The following is a 23,029-nucleotide window of genomic DNA, read 5'->3' on the forward strand; positions in this document are numbered from 1 at the left end:
CTTTCAACTTGAATCACCTTGCAGCTTTGTGCATTATATCTTGCCGACAGCTTCAAATGATTGGTCGGCTGCCCCTGTGAAGCTGTTTGAAAATAGAAGCCACCTTCAGTTTTCAGATGAATGAAGCCATATTTTACTGTAAGATTTCAAAAACATGAAAAAAATAAATAAAAAGAAATAACACACTGCATGAGATATACATCATGAACATAAATATTTAGCCTTCATATATGTACACCTGTGTGTGAATATGAAAAATTGTACAAAGATAACAAACACAAGAAGCAGAGCCATGAAATGATGCAAAAAGCTGCTTTGAGTTGAAGTTCCAGAAAATCTTCAAAGAAAAATGTATCACTATCTGGCTTATGCATGCCATATACAAACATGAAAAGACATACACACACACACACAGACACGCATACACACACAAAACACACACAGGCCTGTCATGAGAGTGCCAATTAGGTGCGCTGTAGTGCGCTGCTGGTACAGAGAATGACACTGGTTCAGTGAGCAGTAGGACAGCAGAAACAGTCACTCGCAGACAGCAAAGTCGCAGCAAACCCCTAAAGAGCTGAAAGCCAGGCCTTTCACGGCTCTAAAACCCAGCAAACAGGGATGGCGACTCCCAACACAAATGCAGACAGGAACAAACAGAGATATGTTCCTTCAAGAGTACAGTAAAGCCTAACAGGCAGGCAAGAAATACAGGTACTGGCCACCAGGTCACAAACAAACTGGTTAACTCTGAAAAGAAAGAGCCTCTACAAGAGAAAGGTTTTGAGGTGGCATTGCGTATCACATGCACACTCCATCTGTCAAATGCACTCCGGCGCACGCAGTAAGATAAAAAGACGCCTTGTGTGTTTTGCTGTGAGTCAGCAAAGTGTCTGCATTAAAAGCTTTCCTGTGGCCTTTTTAAAACACAGACTTTTTCCCAGGCTTTGATGTTAAGCATTGTATCTCTTCAAAAGGTAGCACAGGATTGATGTTGAGTATCTCAGTCTGAAGTTGGGATTTTCAATAACGTACTTACTAACAAACATGAAACACAAACTGCATAACATCTTGTATTCATTAGCTGCAAGGACTGCATGGAGTCTGCATGAACAAATGTACCTGTGGCGTGCCTATGTGTTTAAGAAAGAGAGTCCACGTTGAGCCTCTTACATATAAAAACACTGTTTACATTTGGCCGCACGGTGGTGGAGCGATTAGCATTGTTGCCTCACAGCAAGAGTCTGTGTTTCGAAACCTGGGGTGGGGGATCCCCTCTGTGCGGAGTTTGCATGTTCTCCTCGTGTCAGCGCGGGTTTTCTCTGGGTACTCCAGCTTCCTCCCACAGTCTAAAGACATGCAGGTTAATTGGTGACTCTAAATTGGCCGTAAGTGTGAATGTGAGTGTGAATGGTTGTCTGTCTCTGTGTCGGCCCTGTGATAGTCTGGCGACCTGTCCAGGGTGTACCCAGCCTCTTGCCCAGTGTCAGCTGGGATAGACTCCAACCCTCCCGCAATCCCTAAGAAGATAAACAGTTACCGAAATGATACATCCAACTTTATGCTAGTGGTGTGGCTCTAGGGATTGCACTGTTGGTCATTGGTCTGCTGCTTTGGTCCAGACTGAAATATCGGATTAATGAGTGGTTTGCTTTGAAGTTCTGTACCTACATTTATGGTCCCTACAGGAGAGATCTCTTGACTTATACTCTTGAGCCACCATGACCCTGACATTTGTGGTTTTAAGTGAATGTCTCGACAGCTATTGGATTGTCATGGAATTTGGACATTCATGTTCCCCTCTGGATGAACTCTAAAAAATTCAGTGATCCCTAACTTTTGAACTAGACCCATCGTCAGTTAAGAATTTTGATTAGTTGTTTGTGACGATTAAGGGGGTCATTCCTATGTTCACAGGGTCTTATGTTCCCCGGATTTATATGGCACATAGTGAGAACATAACTATGGGTCTTGTGTTCCCAGGGTACATGTTCTCCAGCCCTATACAGCACATAATGGGTAACTGAAAATGTTCCCCAGCTCTGTGAAAATAAAATAAAATAAAACAAAATTAAATGTAAGACAGCTTAGGATTAGAGGTCTAGGGCCAGGTTTAATCCCATTTATAAACAGGTTCAGAGGTCAGGTTAAGGTGAGATATCTTTAACAACTTACTATTCCAAACAGGTGAAGGTTAGGAAAAAAAGACATATAAAGGGGGCTCAAAACCTTCATATACACTCTCATTTGTCAGTTTCAGTGTTACATTTTTATCCTTTATGTGTCTTTGTCTGATAAGTCTTATGTATTCATATGTAGAGTAAACCAAAGCTGCTTCAGGGAAAAAGAATAATAAAAACATGGAATGAACTCAATAGGAGAGTTAATGTGTGATAACAGAATACTGAACTGGAGAATGTAGGACCTTGGGAGCATAGATATGAGGGATAGACATGGGTACTAGAGTACTAGATTTGGGCGTAAGTATTCGTTCAGTGGCTCTGTGTCGGACATTAGCCGCTGCTGCTGTGTTAGCTCATGCTAACCGGGCAGACGCTGAACTGACCGGGAGGAGAGCAGCTCTGAAGATGGTCCTTTAGTGCTACGTCTAACCTTTGTAATGGTAGCAACAGAAAGTTCGCAAATTATTCTTATGTTTATTATGAATTTATAGATTAATAGGCCATTGAGTCCTTGGTGTTCAGTAAGTGAACTTCAAATACTTGTACAAATGTACTTGTTTTCCAGCCACTTTACATTCCTATTCTTATGTTACATTTTAATTAATTAATTTATTTTTTGTGAGTACTCAAATACTCTATAATAGTTCAATGCGATTACTCAAACATGGAAATTACTTTTTAAAAATCCCATCCCAACTCAATACACTCACAGCAATAGCTGCTGAACAAATGACATTCTTATCAGCTTCAGCTGTATTTTGTCTTTACCGCTAATTAACAAATACTGGTATGAGAAAATGCTAAACTAAGTTGGTGAACATGTTAAACAGTGTACCTGCTACACATCAGCATGTAGGTTGCTCTGTTAAGTGTCAACGGATTAAATCTCAGTTGTACCTTCTTCCACTCAACTGACTCTACTATGTTTCAATCAAGCCAAACTCAGGACATTTATAGTGATGAGACCAGATATTGTCTTAGATTTTGTATATGTTGTCTTTTCCTGGTTTTAAAGACTGCATTACAGTAAGGTGATGTAATTTTCTGAACTTACAAGACCAGACTGCCTTTACCAACTTAGTCATTATATTAATATTACTGATGATTATTTATCAAGAATCTCATTGTGTAAATATTTTGTGAAAGCACCAATAGTCGCATATTTTCTCAATATCCATACATTTGGTCCAAATATTGAAAAGTTGGATTTTCTCTGTATCAGTTCTGTGTGACGACTATTATGACATGTTAAAACGAGTGATCACAGAGCTTGTCAGAGGCGACAGAAAGTTGTCGTTTTAACTCGACTTCCACATAGCAGCTCCCGGCCATGTTTGGACAGGCTTATGTCATCACTTTTGAAGAGCTCAGTTTTACCCGTCTGCACTAAAATGTGAGAATGCCATTTTCAGATTTACAGAGGGGACCGAGAGGACAGAGGGCCAAAAAGATGCGTTTCCAGATTTATCCGGCTTAGCGGTCCATGTTGGTGTGTGGCAGAACGAAATGGAGAGATCGTGTGCTCTATGTGCTTTTGTGTCATTTGAATGATAGCTCGAACTGACGCAGGTGAGATTATTAAAAGACCTTCCTCCACATTAGTGAAAATAACATGGAGTAATGGAAGTTAAGCAGTGAATGACTTTTCCAATTATTGTACTGTGAAAGGAGTCTGGTCTTTAATAGTGCAGGCTTATGGCAAATTAGAGGTGCTATTCTCCCTGGAGGTAACAATGGAATGACTCGCCCTCCTCACTCCCCTCTTCCAGGCAGGGAGAATGAAAAATAAGGCAGCCATTGTAGCAGCAAACAAAGAGCGGCCGCACCCCTTAGCTTGGGCTTAGCGGGGTTAGAGTGTGAGGGCTACCATCTTACTATTACCCTCCTCTCCCTCTCTCGCTGCCACTCTCTTTCATTAGGGAATTGATTAAATTGTGAAATCAGGAGTGTGATGGATGCATGAATGACTTCTCCAGGCGCTCCGCTAGGCTTTGACAAGGACAATATCAAGGACCCCCTGTTACTCCCTTTACCTCCCTCGCCCCTTCATCCCCAGGAAACCCAATCTGGGTAATTAGAGGAAAGAGTGTTGGAGACTTGTAGGAGAGACAGGGGTGACAGTGGCACAAAATCTGCTGCTATTGCACTTTCCCAAGCCATTTACCACCCTCCAACCCCAATACATGCACACACACACACACACACACACACACACACACACACACTTTTGTACTGTCCACCTTTCAAAAACCGCTCTCCCCCTCTTCTCCCCATCGCCTTCCTTCTTTTTCCTCTTCTCGCTTTCTAAATCCATCAAGCAGCAGTGAAGGGGAGAAATGCAGACTAGAGGGAAAATGGAGGGAAGAAAGAGTGAGGAGAGTGAGAGTTAGAGGGGAAAAAATGAAAGTGGCTGTGAATTGACTGCATCAGCAAAACTCTGTGGCAGAGCATGAGCCCTTTTGGCTGGAAAGCTGGAAACGGAAAGTTTAGGGAAGTTGCCAGGACTTGTTTGACAGGACGTCCGTTTGGCAGGATGAATCCGTATTGTGAGACAGAGGATAGAGTTTCCCCCCCTAGACAAGACATGTGACCTTTGTGGGGTCTTATGCTGCTGGAATACATTTGTCTCACATTGTCTTGTTCGATGTAGTCAGTTACATCACTGCGAGGACACATTTCCAGTGGACACAGCTGAAGGGTTGTTTGGATGGAAAAGCAAATACAGTGCATTCCTCCCAGCCAACGGGGCCAAACACTTCAAGGTATCATGAGGTAAACAGATGTCTAAGGACCCAGATGTGAGTGGGAAAGCGAAGGAGGAAAGGTGTTCAGGTAGAGGCGGGAGTGGTGTGCACGTTTGATGTCGACTGGAAGCCTGACAAAATGGGCTGCTCCCTGCCAAGCCTGCCCCTGCCAAGCACAGGCAGAAACTGAAGAGGGGCTGGACCTTGCCATGCTGCTGCTGGGTGTTTTGAAAAGTTGCACATTCACGTGTACATACACGCAAACACAAAGACAAACTTGCTCACTCGTGTGTGTATGTACACACAGACACACACATACGGCAGCACTGCAGCCTCTAAGTGCGTGTCAGAATGTTTCCCAGGATGTTCTGGCTCCCACTAACCAAGCGAGGGATTCTGCTTGGCAAACTCCACCTCAGCAAGAGTCCAGCTGTCATGTTGACAAATGAACCTTGGAAGAGTGAAGAGGTGTGTGTGTGTATGTTTGTGGAGCCATGCATCTGTGTCTGTGGATTCAGGCCTGTGTATTTTTTTGCCCGAGCACAAGCACGTGCATCATAGGATGACACACAGATGGCTGGTGTACATGTGGCTTTTGCTTTTTCAAAAGCAGCTGGCCTGTCATTCCTTGATTGATACAGATCAGAAAAATGGATCAGAGCCAGCTGAGGTCAGTCTCACCGAACCTCTCTCTATTCCCCGGAAGTCATAATGAAAACACTGCTGAAAATCTGGAAAAGCACCAGCCGCCCCAGCCGCTTGCCATGATGCTCAGTCCTCTTTAAAGTGATACTGACTACACAGCAACCAGAACAAATCACCTTATATAAAGTTTTGCACGGCCTCGGATGAACCATAACATTGTCCCCTGTATGCTGCGATGCCAGGCGCTCTGCAAAGAGCTATGCATCACTCTGGTTTTATGAACAATGTGGGATGTTAAAGCTTTTATAGAGCGTTGGGAGGAAATGTTCCTTTCTCCTGAAAATGAAGAGCAAATAAAAATGTGTAAAGCAGCATCAGGGAGTATTGGCCAAAAATGCTCATAAGCGAGAAGCCATGAGCAACCTGCAAACTTAAAGGACGAGTTATAAAATAACAGCAACTTTTTATCCAGTGCTAAACTGTTTATCTTAGGAGCCGTTTCATCTTGAGATGCTGTAAAGCATTTCATTGCGCACTGGGGAGTTTTATTACACACATGCACCGTGCTGATGCATGCTTGCTCGCACCGGATCTTCATGAGTGTCTTTATGTGCTCCCTGTCTGTGTGTGTGTGTGTGTGTGTGTGTGGGGTTCGGAAGGTTTTACCAGCATACAAAAACACCATCACCCCATGACAGTATCCATTATACTTGCATGAAAAGATTCTGACGAAGGCCTTTCATTTTAAATGACAAAGTAAATAGGATCAGATTATTCTGGTGCAGGCCTCGATTTTTGATTTTACCTCCAGGAAAGAAAGAGCCAAAGAGGGGGGAAATGGAAAAATACAAGCACATTAAGTGAGATTAGAATTTTACATCACATGACTTGCATCCAAAAAAGCGCTTCGATTAAATTCAATCTCATGCCCAGGGACTTTTCCCCCTCGCAATTATTCTTTTCTTTCATTTGCTCTAAATGCTGTTGCTTTGTGTTGAATCAGATTTTATTCTGTTAGGTGTGTCTCTCAGGCAAACATTACCGAGCAGAGGTGGGAGGAAAGTATTACCTGATGGAACGACCGCCATGCCTGCCATCTCTTTCTTCCTCTCTGCTTGATCTGCTTGCACGATTTCTTATGTATCTACTTCTCTTCTCTACGGTCATTCTGTCCCTCTGTCTGTCTTACTGCCAATCCCTCTGACGACCTGTCCTTTCTATTTGACCGACCTTGTCTCATATCACCAGCTATCACCGCCACCCTCACTGGTCCCCACCTCCCCGAGTCCCCCTCTGAATATCTTTCTTCCAATTTCACTGCACATTATTTTTTCATGTCTTCAGAGGAAAAGAGAATCTTGGCTCTCCTTCATCCTACTGATCCACAGGGTCGCTGGGGCCAACCTCCAGGGGACCAGACAGAGGCTGTTTGTTAAGCTGTTATTTATCTCCTTCATAAAGTCCTCCTCATCTCCTATTAAAGAGCCCAGAACTGTTGCCCTTGACTCACACATAAGTCTTGTGTCTTTTGGTGAGATGATTTACTGTTTAATTTAACACCAACTGAACCCAGGAGGGAACCCGCCTGGTGCTGCCTGATGTCATATCACAGAGGAATGTGTTGGGGGAGGGATTTGTGAACATGTGTGTGCTTATCTCTATGTGTGTGTGCATCTGTGCCTGTATGAATGAGTGGGTGGCTGAGGCAGGTTTTTTGTGTTGTTTTGTTACTGTAAAGCTTTGGTAGTAGCAGCTCTGGGCTGGGAATGCGAAACAAGGCCATGACTGGAAATTCAAAAATGAAACGGTAGCTGAGTACGCCTGATGAACATGTTTACCGGGACTTCACACCACTAATTTCAAAATAATGAGATATTAAAGAGTGAAAATTACATTTCAGTCTCACTTCCCTGAACACAACAGAAAACAAAAGGGCAAATGCTCTTGACAAATATATGATTGTAGTAACAATTTGTTTTTCCTGTCAATACCAGGAGATTGTGGGAGACTTCATTTCCTGGGGCTGATAAATGTAATTACATTGATCTCACTAATTTCATTAGAGGAAAGGAAATGAAGTTCATAAGGTATTTGTTATAAGCCATGACAGGACTACTCTACAAAGAGTGGAGGGTTCAGGCTCTTAGGGAAAATGTGGATCTTTGAAGAGAAACAAGAATCAGATCTAAGCATACAGAAATGGAGCCGTTGGGAGAGTCTGTTAAGCTATTCCTCCCTTTTTCATGATCGCCCTCGACCACTTCCTTGCGTGAAATGGTGTGCCCTCAGGTGCTCACCTCTCCTCTTGAAGACCCGAGTCTCACGCTTTTCAGAAGATGGTCAAATTGCTTTTATGTTCAAATGTTTCATTTATGACTCGTCAAAAAAGACAGGAGTGAGCATGTTCCTCCATCCAAAGACTCCATTAGCACGAGTAACAATGTAAAGCACTCTGAACCTCTTCTGTCGTTTTACTCCTGCTATCAGGAGTCAGGACTGGCTGTCCAGCTTCACCCAAGGCTGTCACAAGAGCAGACTTCTAAAAAAAATAAATGAAATTGCATATCTGAATACTTATATTTTGCACTTGCATGTGTCAAGGATGAAGTACTCGAGCAAGACTAAAACAGGTGATATCTGAGATTTTGACTGTAAACAAGACTAACAGCTGAAATATATGGGGCACAGACAGCAGCATGTCACACAGGTGAAGCTTTTTACCTGCTATACAGACCCCATCTTTGCAGCATCTGGTTGCTTCCACCTTCACTGTGTGTGTATTGACTTTTACTAAGGGATAATGCAGTTGGTTATGGAGGGTTTGAAAGCATAGGCTACATTAACTGGTACTGAATTAATTAGCTGGATCGTTTTAACAACAGGATGCATTGATTTGATTGATTTATTCTAATGTGAAACGTAAAAGCTCCCACAAGGTTGCTCTGCTGCTTTGCAGCCTCTGGTGCAATGAGGTACTCACCTTTATACATTTTAAACAGATTGTACTCGCTTTTTTCACAGTTGTATGTAGCTCGTACCTGCTGGAGGGCTGTGGAGCCCCGCATAGAGAAAACGATTTGACCAGCGATGACAAAATTAACACTGAGCAGCCTCTGTGCAGGCAAGAACGGCTTGCGTGGTCAGTGTAGCAGCTTTAATGGATTATAAAAGCTGCTGGTGGTTCGGTTAAAACAAACTCATATCAGGGAGACCTCAAGCTCACTTGGTAAGGTGTGTTCCCCACATAGTCCTTTGCAGTGGCCCAGGTTGGATTCTGATCCATGGCCCATTGCTGCATGTCATCCCCCTTCTCTTTCCCACCTTTACTCTCCATCCTCTGCTGTCATTAAAGGCAAAAAAAGGGTCCATTTGCCCGGCTAGTATGGTTCATTTGCGCTGATGTGAAAGCGGTCAATGTGAAACACTGGTGTGGACAAAACAAGTGCATCGGGACATCATGAAAGGGTGGATCTGGTCCCCTTCCAAGTGGACTGGATGTGTTTCATTTGTGGTGAAAGAAAACAAACCAACCACGTGATTTCATCATATCAAATATATGTGATAGCATCTTTATTATTTCAACAGCCAAACTACTATTAAATCCATCTGCTGATCTTGAAATCTGTCCATGTCATATAATTGATTTGTAGCATAAAGGCCATAAATATAACCTATGCTGATCACTGTAACACATATGCATGTCAGCATGGGTATTTTCCCTGAATAAAATGCTATTAAAACTGAAATGTCAACCTGCTGGTGGCGCTAGAGCAAAAGTCAGAGGATCAGCAATGTCAGTAAGCTTCATCCTCTGGGGATGATGAATGCCTGTATTAAATCCATCTGATAAGTGCTGAGATATTTTAGTCTGGATTCAATGGACTTACCAACCAACCGGCCTGCAAACACTGCTGCCCATAGAGCCTTAACAAAAGCAAGGCTTAAAAGAGAGGATCAATAAGTATCAAACTGTACATTTAGCCAAATGATTTGCAGTGTCTCCAAACAGGGGTTGTTTGTGCTGGAAGAAAACTCACTTTACTTTGTGTGAATTCTTCAGGAGGGGAAATCAAACAAAAAGCCAAGAGCCAAAATGTGTTACTGAGTGAAACAAAGAGCAAATGAGATGCTGACCCGGCTGTTTGCGCTCTTCCCCCAGAGTGGACCAAGGTCTCGCCTTCCTTTTTCCTCCCTCTCCATACTCTACAGGAGGTCCACCCAAATCTGAAAGAAGTTTATTGTTTCTTTCTTTTCTTTCCTGGCTTGATGGAGTTTATGTAGTGTGAGTGTGTGAAGTGAGCGTATGTGTGTTGAAGTTGTATGCCTGCCAAGAAAAGGACCTTAGCAGTGCACAAGAACATCGAAAGAAGACAAGACAAAACATAGCCCCGAACGAAATAAGCTTGAATACATATACAGCAGTGCACATCCTGTACAGTTCATGTGTTTGATAGACTTATTGTAACCACACATTTCAGTGTTTTCACAGCCTGAATTTACTTAGCCCAGAAGACGTCTTCTGTGCAGTTCAACATTAGTAAAGCGTTCCATATGGGCAGCAATGTGGTTTCCTAGTGACCGAGCTCTGGATCGGACTCTGATCCTTAAATACTCGCATCCATGCGTTTCGCCATCCTGCGGTTTCTCTGGTGGACTAGGTTTAAAAAAAACAAGATGGAGTCCTGTGTTTTTGGCTTAGCTTTTTCTTTGTTCAGGGATAAAGCAGAAATGCGACCAAACAAAACCCCAAACAATGAGCATATACAAAGGCAACAACGCAGCACATGTGCTTTACTGATCCTTTGTTTGCTGCCTGTATAGGACAAGTCATTTCTCTCTGCTTGTGTATGCATGTGTATGTTTGTTTGTGATGTGTGTTCGTGACCTTATGTCTCAGCAGGAGGGAGCGGAAAAGGATGAAGGGGGCATACTGGAGCAACGCAGTGCTGGTGTTGGCTGGGTGGTGGGTGACTCGAGGGAAGAGGCCATGAACAGCAGTTCTCCGGGAAGTCTATCAGACCTAAACACAAACACAGACGTGCCTCTAATCCTGGTCTAGCCCTACATTCCCTCGCTCGCTCCTTTTTCCTTTCTTTCTATTGCTCATTCTCAATCATATGCACCCGTCTTTGTCCCCCCTCAAATTCTCCAATGCAATCAGCTCCAGCTCACTTGTACAGTATGTTGCTTTTTGTTCCTCCTTTTCTTTTGGATTTTTTTCTCTTTTTTGTCTGTCTTTCTGGTGTTTTTGTTGTTGCCGTGTCTGTCAGTGAAGCGGAGCAGTCATTAATCACTGGTAAACGTACGCAGAGGAGAAAGCAGACACCTCAGGGGGTGTGGGGGGGTTGGGGTGGGGGGGGTCTCTCATTCTGCTCAGAAAACACTTTTCTCGATGCGCTCCATGGAGAGAGATGTAGAAACTGGAGCACAGGTGCTGCTGCGAGTACAGTAAACATAACCAGATGCACTGCAACACACATCAAATCAGATACAAATGTCAGTGTTTTGCGTTCTGTTTAACATGCAGGCATTAGACATATTTTCTTTGAAAGCTGCTACCAGGAAATAAATGGCTACAACAAATTACTGGTACTAATGACTTGTCGATAAAAGTGCAGGATATCAAATAAACCTCTTTCTCTTCATATCAGTCAATAAAGGGCTTTAGACAAGTACCCATTTATTTGGCTTATTGCTCTCACAGCTGCTGTTTCTCTCCCCAGTATTGCTGTCAATATAATGTCCTGTGATTATTGAGGGATGCAGCCACACTTTATCGGAATATCTGGCATCTCTGTCTCAAGGACAGCCGGCAGAAGAAGAAGACATAGATATGAAAGAGAAAATTTCTCACAAAGAAATATTATCCAATAAAACATTTTCACATCCCAACTCTCAAAATAAATGTCTTCTCTCAAAATAATATCTCTCTTAGACAAACATTAAATATTACCCAGAGCAGCGGAGGCTTAGAAGTGAATCAACAGGTTTCAGAAGAGCGGCTGAAAAGAAGAGAGAGGACTTAGGACAAGGACAAAAATGATGCAATGGGTGAACAATTACAAGAAAAGAGAGGGTGACAAAAGGATGAAAAGGGGCTTTTGTACTTTCTGTAGATGTCTAGATACACCTCAGAGAGTCTCATGTAAGGGAAAAGCTAACTAGCAGTGCTTCAAGTCATATTTTATCTTGTTAGTCTCAAAGGAGTTGTTTGACATTTTGGGAAACAGGCTTAGCTGCTGCTTTGTCGAGAGCTACATGAGAAGATCAATACCACCGTTCTATCTGTCCATGAAACATGAAGTTACAGTCAGGAGACGACTAGCCTACAGTAACTTAGCATAAACACAGCATAGAGACAACAGGGGCAGACAGCTAGCCCGGCTCCAAAGGTAACAAAATCCACCTGCCAGCTTGTCTATAGCTCATTTAAACACATTATATCTTTCTTGTTTATTTATGCAGTACCTAAACCACTATTTTCAATCTTAATGCTAAGCTAGTTCACCACTGGCTGTAGCAGGGTTTCCCACACATTCATTTATATGTGGTGGTCCGCCACAGTGTGCACTCTTAGCACAGGTGGAGCAGCAGAACGTCAAGTGCACTGAAAGTGAAACTTAACCATTCATTCTACTGAATCTAAACTGGGTCTAATGCCCTAATTCCACCGAGCAGTACGGTTCAGTTCAGTTCAGTACACTTTTTTTCCATTTCCACAATGAAAAGTTGTGGATGGTACCAATGGAACCGTTCTGTACTGTCCCCATTTTTGGTCACCTCCCTGTTTGGGTACCTAGCACACAGATCTGAGCAGACAATCTGAGCCTGCCTGAGAAGGAACAAATATACAAACCTGCTATTTTTTTTATCCCATGGAGAGAGACTCTCACTGTTTTATTTTGGTCTGAAAATGTGGGTGTGCAGCCTCATTCTGTGGACGATAAACGAGGTGCAGTTGTTTCTCTGTGTCACTGGTAATTAGGAAATACAGTGAGTGCTGGAAGGAGCAGTGAGTGACAACAACCCCGCCCACATGTAAGGGTACTGTTTACGGTGGAAACGCTAGGGTCTAGGTACCATGTCAAAAGGGTCACTTTTGGTTCCAAAGGTACCATACTGAATGTAAAAGAAAGAAAAAAATGTTAAAGACCCCTTCACAGAGACCTGACCAGCTGAGCAGCTAACTTCTGGTTAAGCGCTCTGCTAACTGGAATGGGGTCACAAAGATTTAATCGTGCAGGCCTATGAAACTTTAGGAATGTTAGCGGACCAAAGGGATCAAATCCTGACTGTGAAATGAGTCAGTCCCGAGATTGTGACCCTCAAAAAAATGTAACCACTGATTTACAGATGTCTCTTTTTCAGTATAAGTCTTTTTGAGCCCAATGGCATCACATGGCCGTCAGTCAGACAATAGTCAGACACTGTGTATGAGAACATCTCTCTGATGTAGTGCCATGACTTCACCTGCACCAGCAACTCTGACTGAAAAAAAAAAAAAACCCAACACATCTCGCTCTCTCTTTCTCTCACACTTTCTATTATCTCACAGACGAGAGTCAGCGAACAGTGCAATAAAAAAGGCATTTTACTGGACAAACATTTATTCATACCCTATCTTGCTCCTTGGCTAAATTGTTGTTTCATCAGGGTTTTGTTCATTTTTCTGCTGACGGCTGTTCTAATAGAGGGTTAAGGGAGAGGGAGTTGGGTGGTGGTGACGGCGGTGGTGGTGGTGGGGTGGTTACGTTGAGTCTTTATTTACCGGAGCAGAAGAAATCGATGCCTCTCTGCCGTAGGAGAAGTGTGTGGATCAATGGAAGGTTTCAAAAAGCCTCTGTGAAAAATCAATGTCCCTTACATGCTATTGATGGCTGTTTGGCCGCAGAAGAAAGAGAACGACAAAGAACACCTGTTTATTGTGAAAAATTGCTCTCCTCACTCTTTGTTTTAGTCTTTCTGGATCCTTTCCTCCCTTTGTTTTCTCTAGAACAGTCTTGTGTTTCTTTCCTCAACATGGCTCTCTTTGAAAGATTTTGTCTTTTTGTATTTGTATATTCTCAGCAGAGGGGGGGATTTATAAGCTACATTTAGTCTGTTACAGTTCGACGAACTTTGTCATAGGACTACTTTTAATGCTGCACACTTTTTACTCTTAGTTGAGTAGATGTTTCTGAAAATATGCACTTATGTGTTATGCACTGCATTAAATCTGTTCTACTACCACAGCCACGCACCTTCAGGACTTTGTTCATAGCAGAATAATGACTTTAGGAGCAGAGGGTAGCTCATATGAGACAAAAGTCTCCTCTACACTGCCTCTTGAAGACGGGAATTTCCCACTGTTATTCTTCTGTCGAAATGGTACAAACGCAGACTGGGGGGACAGAGTTGTCTCATCTTTAAGCCATCTGCGGGGGTGGTAACAGCGCTGAAACGATGGCTGTGTGGAAGGAACAGCTGGCAGGACAGGACTATGGATGGGACGAATGTGACATTTTGAAGATGTACTATGTGTGTGACCCAAGTGCAGGAGACTTAAAAAGTAGCTGGCAGCAATTAGCAGCTAACTCAAAGAAGAACAGTGGGCAAAAATGTCTGCACATTGGGAAAACAGTGAGGTCCGAGAGCTCCTTACCCTCTGAGCAGAGGACAAGATCCATCACCATGTAACATGGATGGTAAATGATCGTTATTGTAATGTTAATGCCATTGTTATTGTTTATAAAGGGCTGCTGAGACGTATTTTATATGTCACACAACACTGTTCAGTTATACGTCACGCCTCTTTTGTTTCCGTGATGCCGGCATGCTCTCTAAAATCACACACCAGAGTGGCATGATGGTGTGTAAAAATACAAAGGCATCACATAAGGCCCGGTTCCACCGCAGGAACTTCAGGGTAATTTTATGGGGCTGGGGCCGTTGGTGCGTGTCTCCACCGCAGAAACCACCCCCGAAGGACAGAGTTCCGGAACTTTTACAGGGGCTAAACAAGTCCCTGCCTCGGAGTAGGTACTCAGAACGGCCCCGAGAAACTCCTGGCTGGGGCTTGGGGATTACTTGGTGCTGATTGGATATACTCAAGGCGGGATGTGACGTTTTGTAAATAACAACATGGTTATCGTAGATTAGCTGGGCTAACCGTTAGCTGTTAGCGGTGTCTGTAATAACTAAATAAATGGTCCGTGAAAAAAATATTTTTTCCAGCGGATATCTTAGTTACAACATGATTGAGCTAGCAAAGCAGTTTTGTGTTACTATGTGTGGTATTTATTCAGTTTGGGGAAATCACGATGTCTAGAAAGCATCAGCTGACACGGACAGCTAACAGCAGCAGCAAAGCTAACATCAGGACGTCATCTGTTAAAAGCCTCCCCATTGTTGGCCTATAGAAGGGACATTTTGTAGCGGCCCTATAGTGTGATCTCCATGTAAAAAGGGCTAAAGTATCCTTGGCCTTTTCCCTTTTCCACTGTCAGTCTAAGGCTTACTATGATTGAGCTATGATTAGGCCCGACCAAACGTGAACCTGCACAGTTTCTGCCCAAGCACAACTCGAGCTCAAACTATGGCAACAGTTTTTGGGGCCGAGTGCCAGAAATTACATTGTAAATTACAAAAAAAAATTGTATTAACATATTTATTACAAGCTAGAGTCAACTAAAGTCACTGCAGTGTAACATATTTATGACAAAAACTCAGACATGCGCCTTCTTTTACTGAATGTTCAGCACAGCCCAAAACTGTCATATGCCATTTATATAAACATATAAAACTGAGATTGTATAGCATTTCTCCAACACAGCCAATACATTATTCATGAAATGACACAGACTATAATGTATGCATTTGCACAAAAAAAAAAAAAAAAAAACACATCAGGAAATTGGAGCTAACCCGACCTGATACAAGCCCCAGGGAATTTTGAGAAATAACAGCCTGGCCTGGACCCGGTGGGTGGTTCGGGCAGAGAATCAAAGCTCTGTTTCAAATAGCATGAATTCCAACAGCATAAATGGTAATAAGTTTAATATATGTGAATTAGCATGCACCGTCATGCATCATGTTTCAAAACTGCTACTTCTCCTGCTTTCTGGCATAATGTAAACATCTGAGCTAATGGAGTGCGTCTTTGTGACTGTACTAACCACTTCACTTGTTATACTGTCCTTGGGTATGTATTTCAGATTGTCTAATCAGGAGATGATGGCACATTTCATCACAAACTCACCATGAATACAGTGTATATATGTTCACTTTTTACCTTTAACAGAGGAAGACCATCTGTTGTTGAAAATATGTCAACAGTAAAATAAAATAATTGAAAAAAAGACAGTAGTGCGCTAGTAAAAATAAAGGTACTCCCTACTCAGACTGTTTTTTTTTCAGTAAATACTTTTGATCTCTAACTTGGCACTAGGTATTTTGGTGACTACTTTTACCACTACTTTTACTTTTTAAGTATTACTCTATTCTTCCCACATGTGGATGTAAGGAAGCACAACACTGCTCTCCATCATTTTGGAAGACAAAAAGGTGGGAAAATCTGTGACGCTAACACCAGGCTACATTCAGAACAACTCTGTGACACTACAGGCTGATATGGTCTAATATTAAGCCAGAGTTACACCATGCACACTACACTACTTGATGTACAGGAGAAGACTGTGAAGCGCTGGAGCAATTATTTCAGCGCTGCTATTAATAAAAAGCAGTCAATAACATCTCATTGGGCTCTGACACTGTCTTGGCTTTAGAGAGCAATGGGAGTACAGTTCTGCCAAGACTTTACCTAAGCAGTCAACATTTCCCCCGAGCCTTGTCAGGCTGCAGGCTCAGAGGCCAGTCAGTAGGGCCTCTGTCCTGACACCTGCCCGATCCTGTGCTGGCTTGATCAAAGTGACAGTGCTGCAGACCTGCGGAGATACAGGTGAGGGCTGCTGTCACCCCCGCCTGTCCAACTGATGGCAACTTGGTCAGGGCAGGGAGAAAAAGCGGTGGGATGGTGGGGAAGGCCGCTGCCTGCATGTCACTCAGTGCTGCGCTGGATGACAGAACAGCCCATTAGGAAAGGGACTGACTTCACAGGCCATTAGGAGAGGCATCACACAGCCACAGCACACAGAGCACTGAGTAATGGCACAGTTGGGGGGCGACAGGAGAGGAGATGAGAGACACAAAGACTGCAAGCTCTGTTGCAACATGTTCCATATACCACTTGAAAATGCGATTAACATATTAAATGTCAAAGAGTGACGAAGCTATATGTCTCTGGATTTTTTGAGTGAGTTTTGTCCACGGGAAATGAAACAGACGCAAACAAGCTTAAATTCTCAACAGAGGACTAAAGAGGTTATAAAGGTGGACTAAACTCATAAACAATAAGCACGGCAAAATCATTCCCATGCCATTCACCCCCCAGAGCTGGCTCCTTGTTAAAATCTCTAGTTCTCAGTATGGCCCTGCCTGCCCTCCAGTCATCATTAAAGAGAAAGACGGGAGCCTGAGAGCTCAACAGAGGCATCAACACGCATCACTTCTCCTCTGCTCTGAATGCTCCACTCTCAGCAATCCACCAGCCCCTGACGGACTTATTTACTGCACAAAGTGGATTGTGTTTGGCTGCACACTATACTTCCAAATGTCCCTTTGATACCCTCTCCCTTTCTCCCTGCCCCGTCCCCTCTGTCTCTCTCTCTGCTTCTGACCAGCTCATGGAGACAGCAAAACTGTCTGACCGGTTTATGGCCGGTGTAGCACTACTGAGAGGCTCAGCGGGCTCAGACGAGAGTGCCACGTTGTGCCAGGCTCATGGGACACACTCCAGCTGTAGAAGCACTGCAACTCCAAAACAAAGACTTACAAACTCTCCCCTCTTTGACTTGATATTTTTGTTTCACTTAGGAAAAAAAAGGAGCATGAAAAAAGTTTCCTTCAAGCAGCTCCCCAGGCTTTTCCCTGGGGATTGGATAAAACCCGGTAGAAAAACAAAGAACAGAAACAAAGGGGAAAAAAATGCTTCTTTTGCACAATTTAAGACCCAAAAGAGATAAACTGTGAGAGTTTTGTAAACAACGAGGAAAAGCTGATGGCTAGATATCCCAGATAAAGAGAGGAGGAAAGAGGGAGCAGGGAATGAAGCAGCGGTCTCCTGGAATGATGTTTTTTGATGAATTACAGCGCGCACCACAAGCTCAGAGTCTGGAGCTTTGCTATGAGAGAGAGACAAACTGCGTATACTGTTGTGACAGAATCTCTGAATTTTAAGCACTCGGCAGCTCCAGCCTTTGCACAACAGCACATTTGCACAAACGTTTATTTATTCATGTTTCTTTTTTCTCAGACAGGCTTGTACAGGCTCGACCTCCAACCCTCAACATGTTGTGTTTATATTTTGTACTTATAAAAACTAGCAGTTTTGCAGAAATCTAATTTGCAGTGATGGCAGTCAGTTGTTGTTGTTGCCACATTCAAATCTTGAATGCTAAATGAGGACAGGTTTCTTGAATAATGATTAGGCTCCAACAGCTGAAGTGTTACTATTTGTATATTCCTGCTTGTTTAGACATAAATGCGTGTTATTTTTTATGTTATTACCCCTGATTTGTTTAAGTTTAAACCATCATGTCCTTACCAGGCATGAGGGATGAACTACTGTGTTGTACTTTGCGGCCTCAGAATAGCAGCTTTTCATACTCTCTCTTTATATCTCACAGGAGACCCAGAGTTATGGCTTCAGTAAAGATTCTGTGACAAATTGTATTGTTATAAAGGAGCTATTAAAATAGTACTGAACTTCAAGTAACCTTTCTGAAATGGCCTTATAAAGGAAAGGAAGGAGGAGAAATAATCATTCGTTTCACTGTGAACCCAATGGACCTCACACTGTGGGAGAATTTGGCTCCTTAGCTGTTTCGGAGCCCGTCCTGTGTCTGAAGGGAAAACATCTCGGGACCAATCATGGCTGTTTAAATACCTTAAGATTTTGTGGCTATAATTACACCAAGGGGAACAGAACATACTCATCTGCGAGGATGTGGAGAACAAACCAGTTATGCTAATATATTTCTGTTCTTTACCACCGTCCATCACACACCCCCAATCAGCGTTAGCCGTGAAGTGCCCTCCAGAAAATCCCAGCTGTAAATTCAGAACAAATCAGTGATGCGGCCCATCAAATCTGTCACTTACGCTGACGAGCATCTGAGGGAACGGTCCTCGAGAATTTTCCGCCACGTTGATTGGTGGGATCACCCAGTCCCTCTTCTGCCGCCGTAGACCCTTGGAGCTGTTCAGGCTGGACCCTGAGAACATGATGACAGGAGGTGGTGCTTGGGACGCCTCCTTCCGCTCTTTTCGCTCAGCGACTTTCCCCTCTTCCTCCGTGACCTTTAAGACAACACAAAGCTTTATTTAGTAGGCTGATGGGCTGTTAATGATAACAGTAACTGATGTGATGCCTGAGTCTTTTCTGTTTCAAAACAGATATTCACAGCACAAGAGAGACATTTTAGTGTTCATAATCAGGTTCAACAGATTAAAGGGGAACAATGGCCATTTTTGTAAAGAAAAATTGATATTATTCTGGAGGCCATCTAAGATGTTGGAAAAATTGTGCAATAAATCCCATGTACTTAACATGCACTCCCACCTTGAACGCAAAGTACTAAGTTATGTGTGAGAGCAGATGACATTTTAAGAGCAATTAAACATATATTAATATATAGCCAACAGTATGTTAACATATTTCTCCTCAGTTGCTGTTGTTGTTCAGCACTTGTATATGTAATGCCGGGTTCACACCAACTATGTCAGATTAGGCGATTGTGGAGTCGTAAAATTGTGCCGTGACTTGGCCGATAGACATGACAGACTACACGTTGGTCCACGACCAATCATCTCCAGGCATCTTTCACAATGTGCATGATGTCATCGGTTTATTCTTGTCCTTTTCCTATTGTTAGTACTCCTATTTCAGTCACTATGGCTGTTCATGCCAAAATGTTATTGTAGTGACCAAAAAAATAGTGCCACTTAATGTCAGGAGCTACATTCGAAGGACCACATGCAAACTATACAAGTCCCTGAATCCTCCACGACAAGTTCCTGCAAATGTTTCACAAAAAAAGCCTGGCTCTTTGCTGCTGCTCTCCCATGTAGGCGCAAGGAAGGGCAGGGAGGTTTGTACTCTCTGCCTCAGGCTTTCCTCGTTTGCACGTGGAAGGGCGGAGAGGTGTGCTCCTTCCACCTAAGTGCGTGGAAGAGACTTTCTGCGTAGGCCCAAGGAAAGGCAGTGAGGCCCCAGAACAGAGCCATGCCACTAAATATAATAATTAAAATGGAGATAAACAAAATTAAATTTAAATCAACTTTTTAAAAAATGCCCATTGTTCCCCTTTGAAATATTTGCAAACTGTTAAATCCTGTGAATTCTGTCCTCATCAGTGAATATGTTAGTAAGCTGTTTGACTAAGTACCAACCATGTTTTCAATGGGCGGCAGCAAAGCACAACTCCACTGCTGTGGCTGCCGGCCACATCAGATCCTCTAACAACCTACACCATATGCTACAGGTTGCTGCTATCTACTTTTCTCTAATCACAGGTCATGGCTTAAAATAGAGTAAATTACTTGTTTCTGTAACCTACTGTATTTCTGTCATCACTATAATGTAACTGAAGAGAGTGCATGATGTTGCTATAGAAACAAAGTGCTACGAATCCACTCACACTCATTCACTCTTTTATTCATCCAATCACTCACTCAATGACTCAATAATTCATTTGTTCACTATACCAGTGAATGCTTCTGCACCTAAATGATGATTAGGAAGCTTGGCAACCAGGAGAAGGATCATTCACGCGCCTCCATGCTCTAATACTCCTCCAATACTCTGTGTTGAGAACTTTACAGCAATGACGCTGTACAGTAAACAATCAGAGCAAAATGTGGCAGGTGCATAAGGTGTGAACATACTTTAAAGTTTGGGAAATGCAATGCTGGGTCTTTATACAGGCAAACCCACTGGAATCATCAAATGTGTGAATAAATGAACATTATTCGTCAAATGCCGCATCAAGCTACCTGGATGCATCAAACTCAAAATGAATTTTGAGCATAAATGGATAACCAACAGATGTTTTTCAATAACCTCTTATATTCTTATGAGAAAAAGAACATATTGCATCTATACCGTTTAGCTGAATTCCTTTTCTTTATTCGTATTTGGCTCTCATTAACTCTGATGATAAGATCCCAACAAATCCCTGTTTAAAATGCCTGAAATAATAACAAAAAAAAGAGGGAAGAGAAAGACAAAAAGGACGCAGTAACAAAAGCAGTTTTTAAATAAATGTGTATATTAAATAGACTTAATGTGTGCAATGACGCTGATTAGGAGATTTTCAAAATTGGCCATGAGCTGAACAAAAGGCATGTAATTGATGTTTTAATAACTTTACCACATTAGATGAAGCTGCATGGCAATTAGGACATTCATTACAGTGAGAAAACATAAACTAAATACAAATTGCAAGCTTACATGCTCTTGTAGCAAACCAGACGTAAATCATCTGTTTTATGAATCTATAAATTCCTTCCGATTTACCACTTTGTTTGTTCATATGTAATTGATAAGCACTTAATTGAGATATTTCCAAAGGCATAAATCTGCCGTCTGCAGCCTGCCACACAAACAACAAACACAGTGTTATATGATGTTTATTCAACATCTAAACTAGTTCATTTATGTCATCATGCACCAGGCCTGAGCAGGACGGAGCTGTCAAGTAGGAGCACATGCATGTAAAGTCTCTGTGAATCCTTTGTGTGTATGTGCATATATGTGGAGGAGACCATAAACTATAGACTTTGTCATTTACACCGGAGATAAAAAGCCTATTAACTCATACAGTATTCTCCCATCATACATTTCCCTCACACGCTCCCTGCAGGCAGAGAGAAATGACCACCACAAACCTGTCTTTTTGAAAGATGCTCAAATAAGGAACTTGAAAGGAGCCCATTTTCAATCTCCTCATGAACATTAACTCACCCATGAGTCACAAGAGCTACATCAAATGCTCAAACTATCGCACATATCACCTATCTAAATTAATGTCCTCGTGTGGAAATATGGCAAAACACATGAAAGTGAACTGCGGAGATTTAGCTTCATTAAAGATGCTTCCGGAGAGAGGGAGACGCAAACACAAGTCATTGAAAATACAGTAAGAGGCCTTTAATTGTGCACCCCAGGGCTACTGAAGGTGCCTGAGCACAGATAATCAGATATGTTGCCTCTTAATGAAAACACATCAAACATATCAGTGTATCTATGTCAAGGTTATATAGGGTCCACCATCTTGAGGCTCCCTTTACAACTACCAAATGCCTAGTGTCCCACGGGCTATAGTAGATATGCTGTATATAACTGATCTAAAGGTTACATTAAATTGATAATGTGGAGAGTTGCTCTACAGTAAGTTTACCAACATATCTCAGGGTTACAAGCCAGTGAAAACACGTCAAGAATTCAGTCCCGAACATCATCGCTGAAGCAATGCTTCAGTTGCACTCTCTGTCTCAATCGCGTTCCCCTGAGCTATCCCCTGCTCCCGTGCTACCCCCCCTGCCCTTCTCTTGCAGTGTTATTGTTTTTCTCCGTGTCTCCTCCCAGTCAGTGGGCCTTGACAGCTTGTCTCAATAACAGTGATTCCTCGAGCACTGAGCTGCGTTTGGCTGATGGTGCACCGGAAGGTAAAAAAGCTGCACAGAGCTTCACCTAGCAAAGACTCCCACCACCAGGCATTGACAAATTTTATTCACTCATTTAACCTTTATTGATACAGTGTGGTCCAATGACAGGAGATCAATCTCTCTAGCATGGATGCTGCTCTGTGTGCACAGGACTATAAAAAAAGACTCCAACATTTGGACAAACTTTAACAAGTATATGACTGTAAATGAAGCATGAGGATAAAATGGAGAAATGGTTTAAAAGGGCATCAAACCAGCATTAAATCAAATTTTGAATTAGCGATAGATAGATTAACCCTTCCATGCATGAATCATGGCAAACTCTGTCTAGATTTTTTCCTAATGGAGCTCCACGTAAATTCAATCAGGAAGACTTTCTTTGAGCTACATCCATTCACAATTCTCTCTCTATCCCACTCCCACAGATTCCATCAGTCAGCTGACTATGGGTGTTCCCTCTCCTTAGCAAATGAAACTTTGCCACGATCTCCTTCAGCCATTCATGTTGCCACACTGCCAAAATTTAAATCTGTTATCCTCTCCTCTAATGTCAGCTGTTGTTTTAGACAGCACTGTTGCACCCTCCACCTCCAGTCACCTTATCCAGAGCCCAGGACGAGCTCATCAAAAGCCAACTCCTCTTCAAATCAAGATCCTCAGCTCCCTCTTCATCTCATCACCACCACCAGTGTC

The 23,029-nt window shown here is 42.7% G+C and overlaps 1 protein-coding gene across 1 annotated transcript in view; it reads right to left on the reverse strand.

Annotated features, from left to right (window-relative positions):
- Positions 1 to 23,029, reverse strand: part of LOC125892300 (cadherin-4-like) — a 337,795-nt gene that overhangs the window by 75,060 nt on the left and 239,706 nt on the right. The window contains exon 7 of the mRNA XM_049582236.1: positions 18,770 to 18,967. Within this exon, the coding sequence (XP_049438193.1) occupies positions 18,770 to 18,967 (198 nt within the window). The remainder of the gene's footprint in view (positions 1 to 18,769; positions 18,968 to 23,029) is intronic.

This window comes from Epinephelus fuscoguttatus, linkage group LG7, assembly GCF_011397635.1.
Source record: "Epinephelus fuscoguttatus linkage group LG7, E.fuscoguttatus.final_Chr_v1".
NCBI classification, from domain to species: Eukaryota; Metazoa; Chordata; class Actinopteri; order Perciformes; family Serranidae; genus Epinephelus; species Epinephelus fuscoguttatus.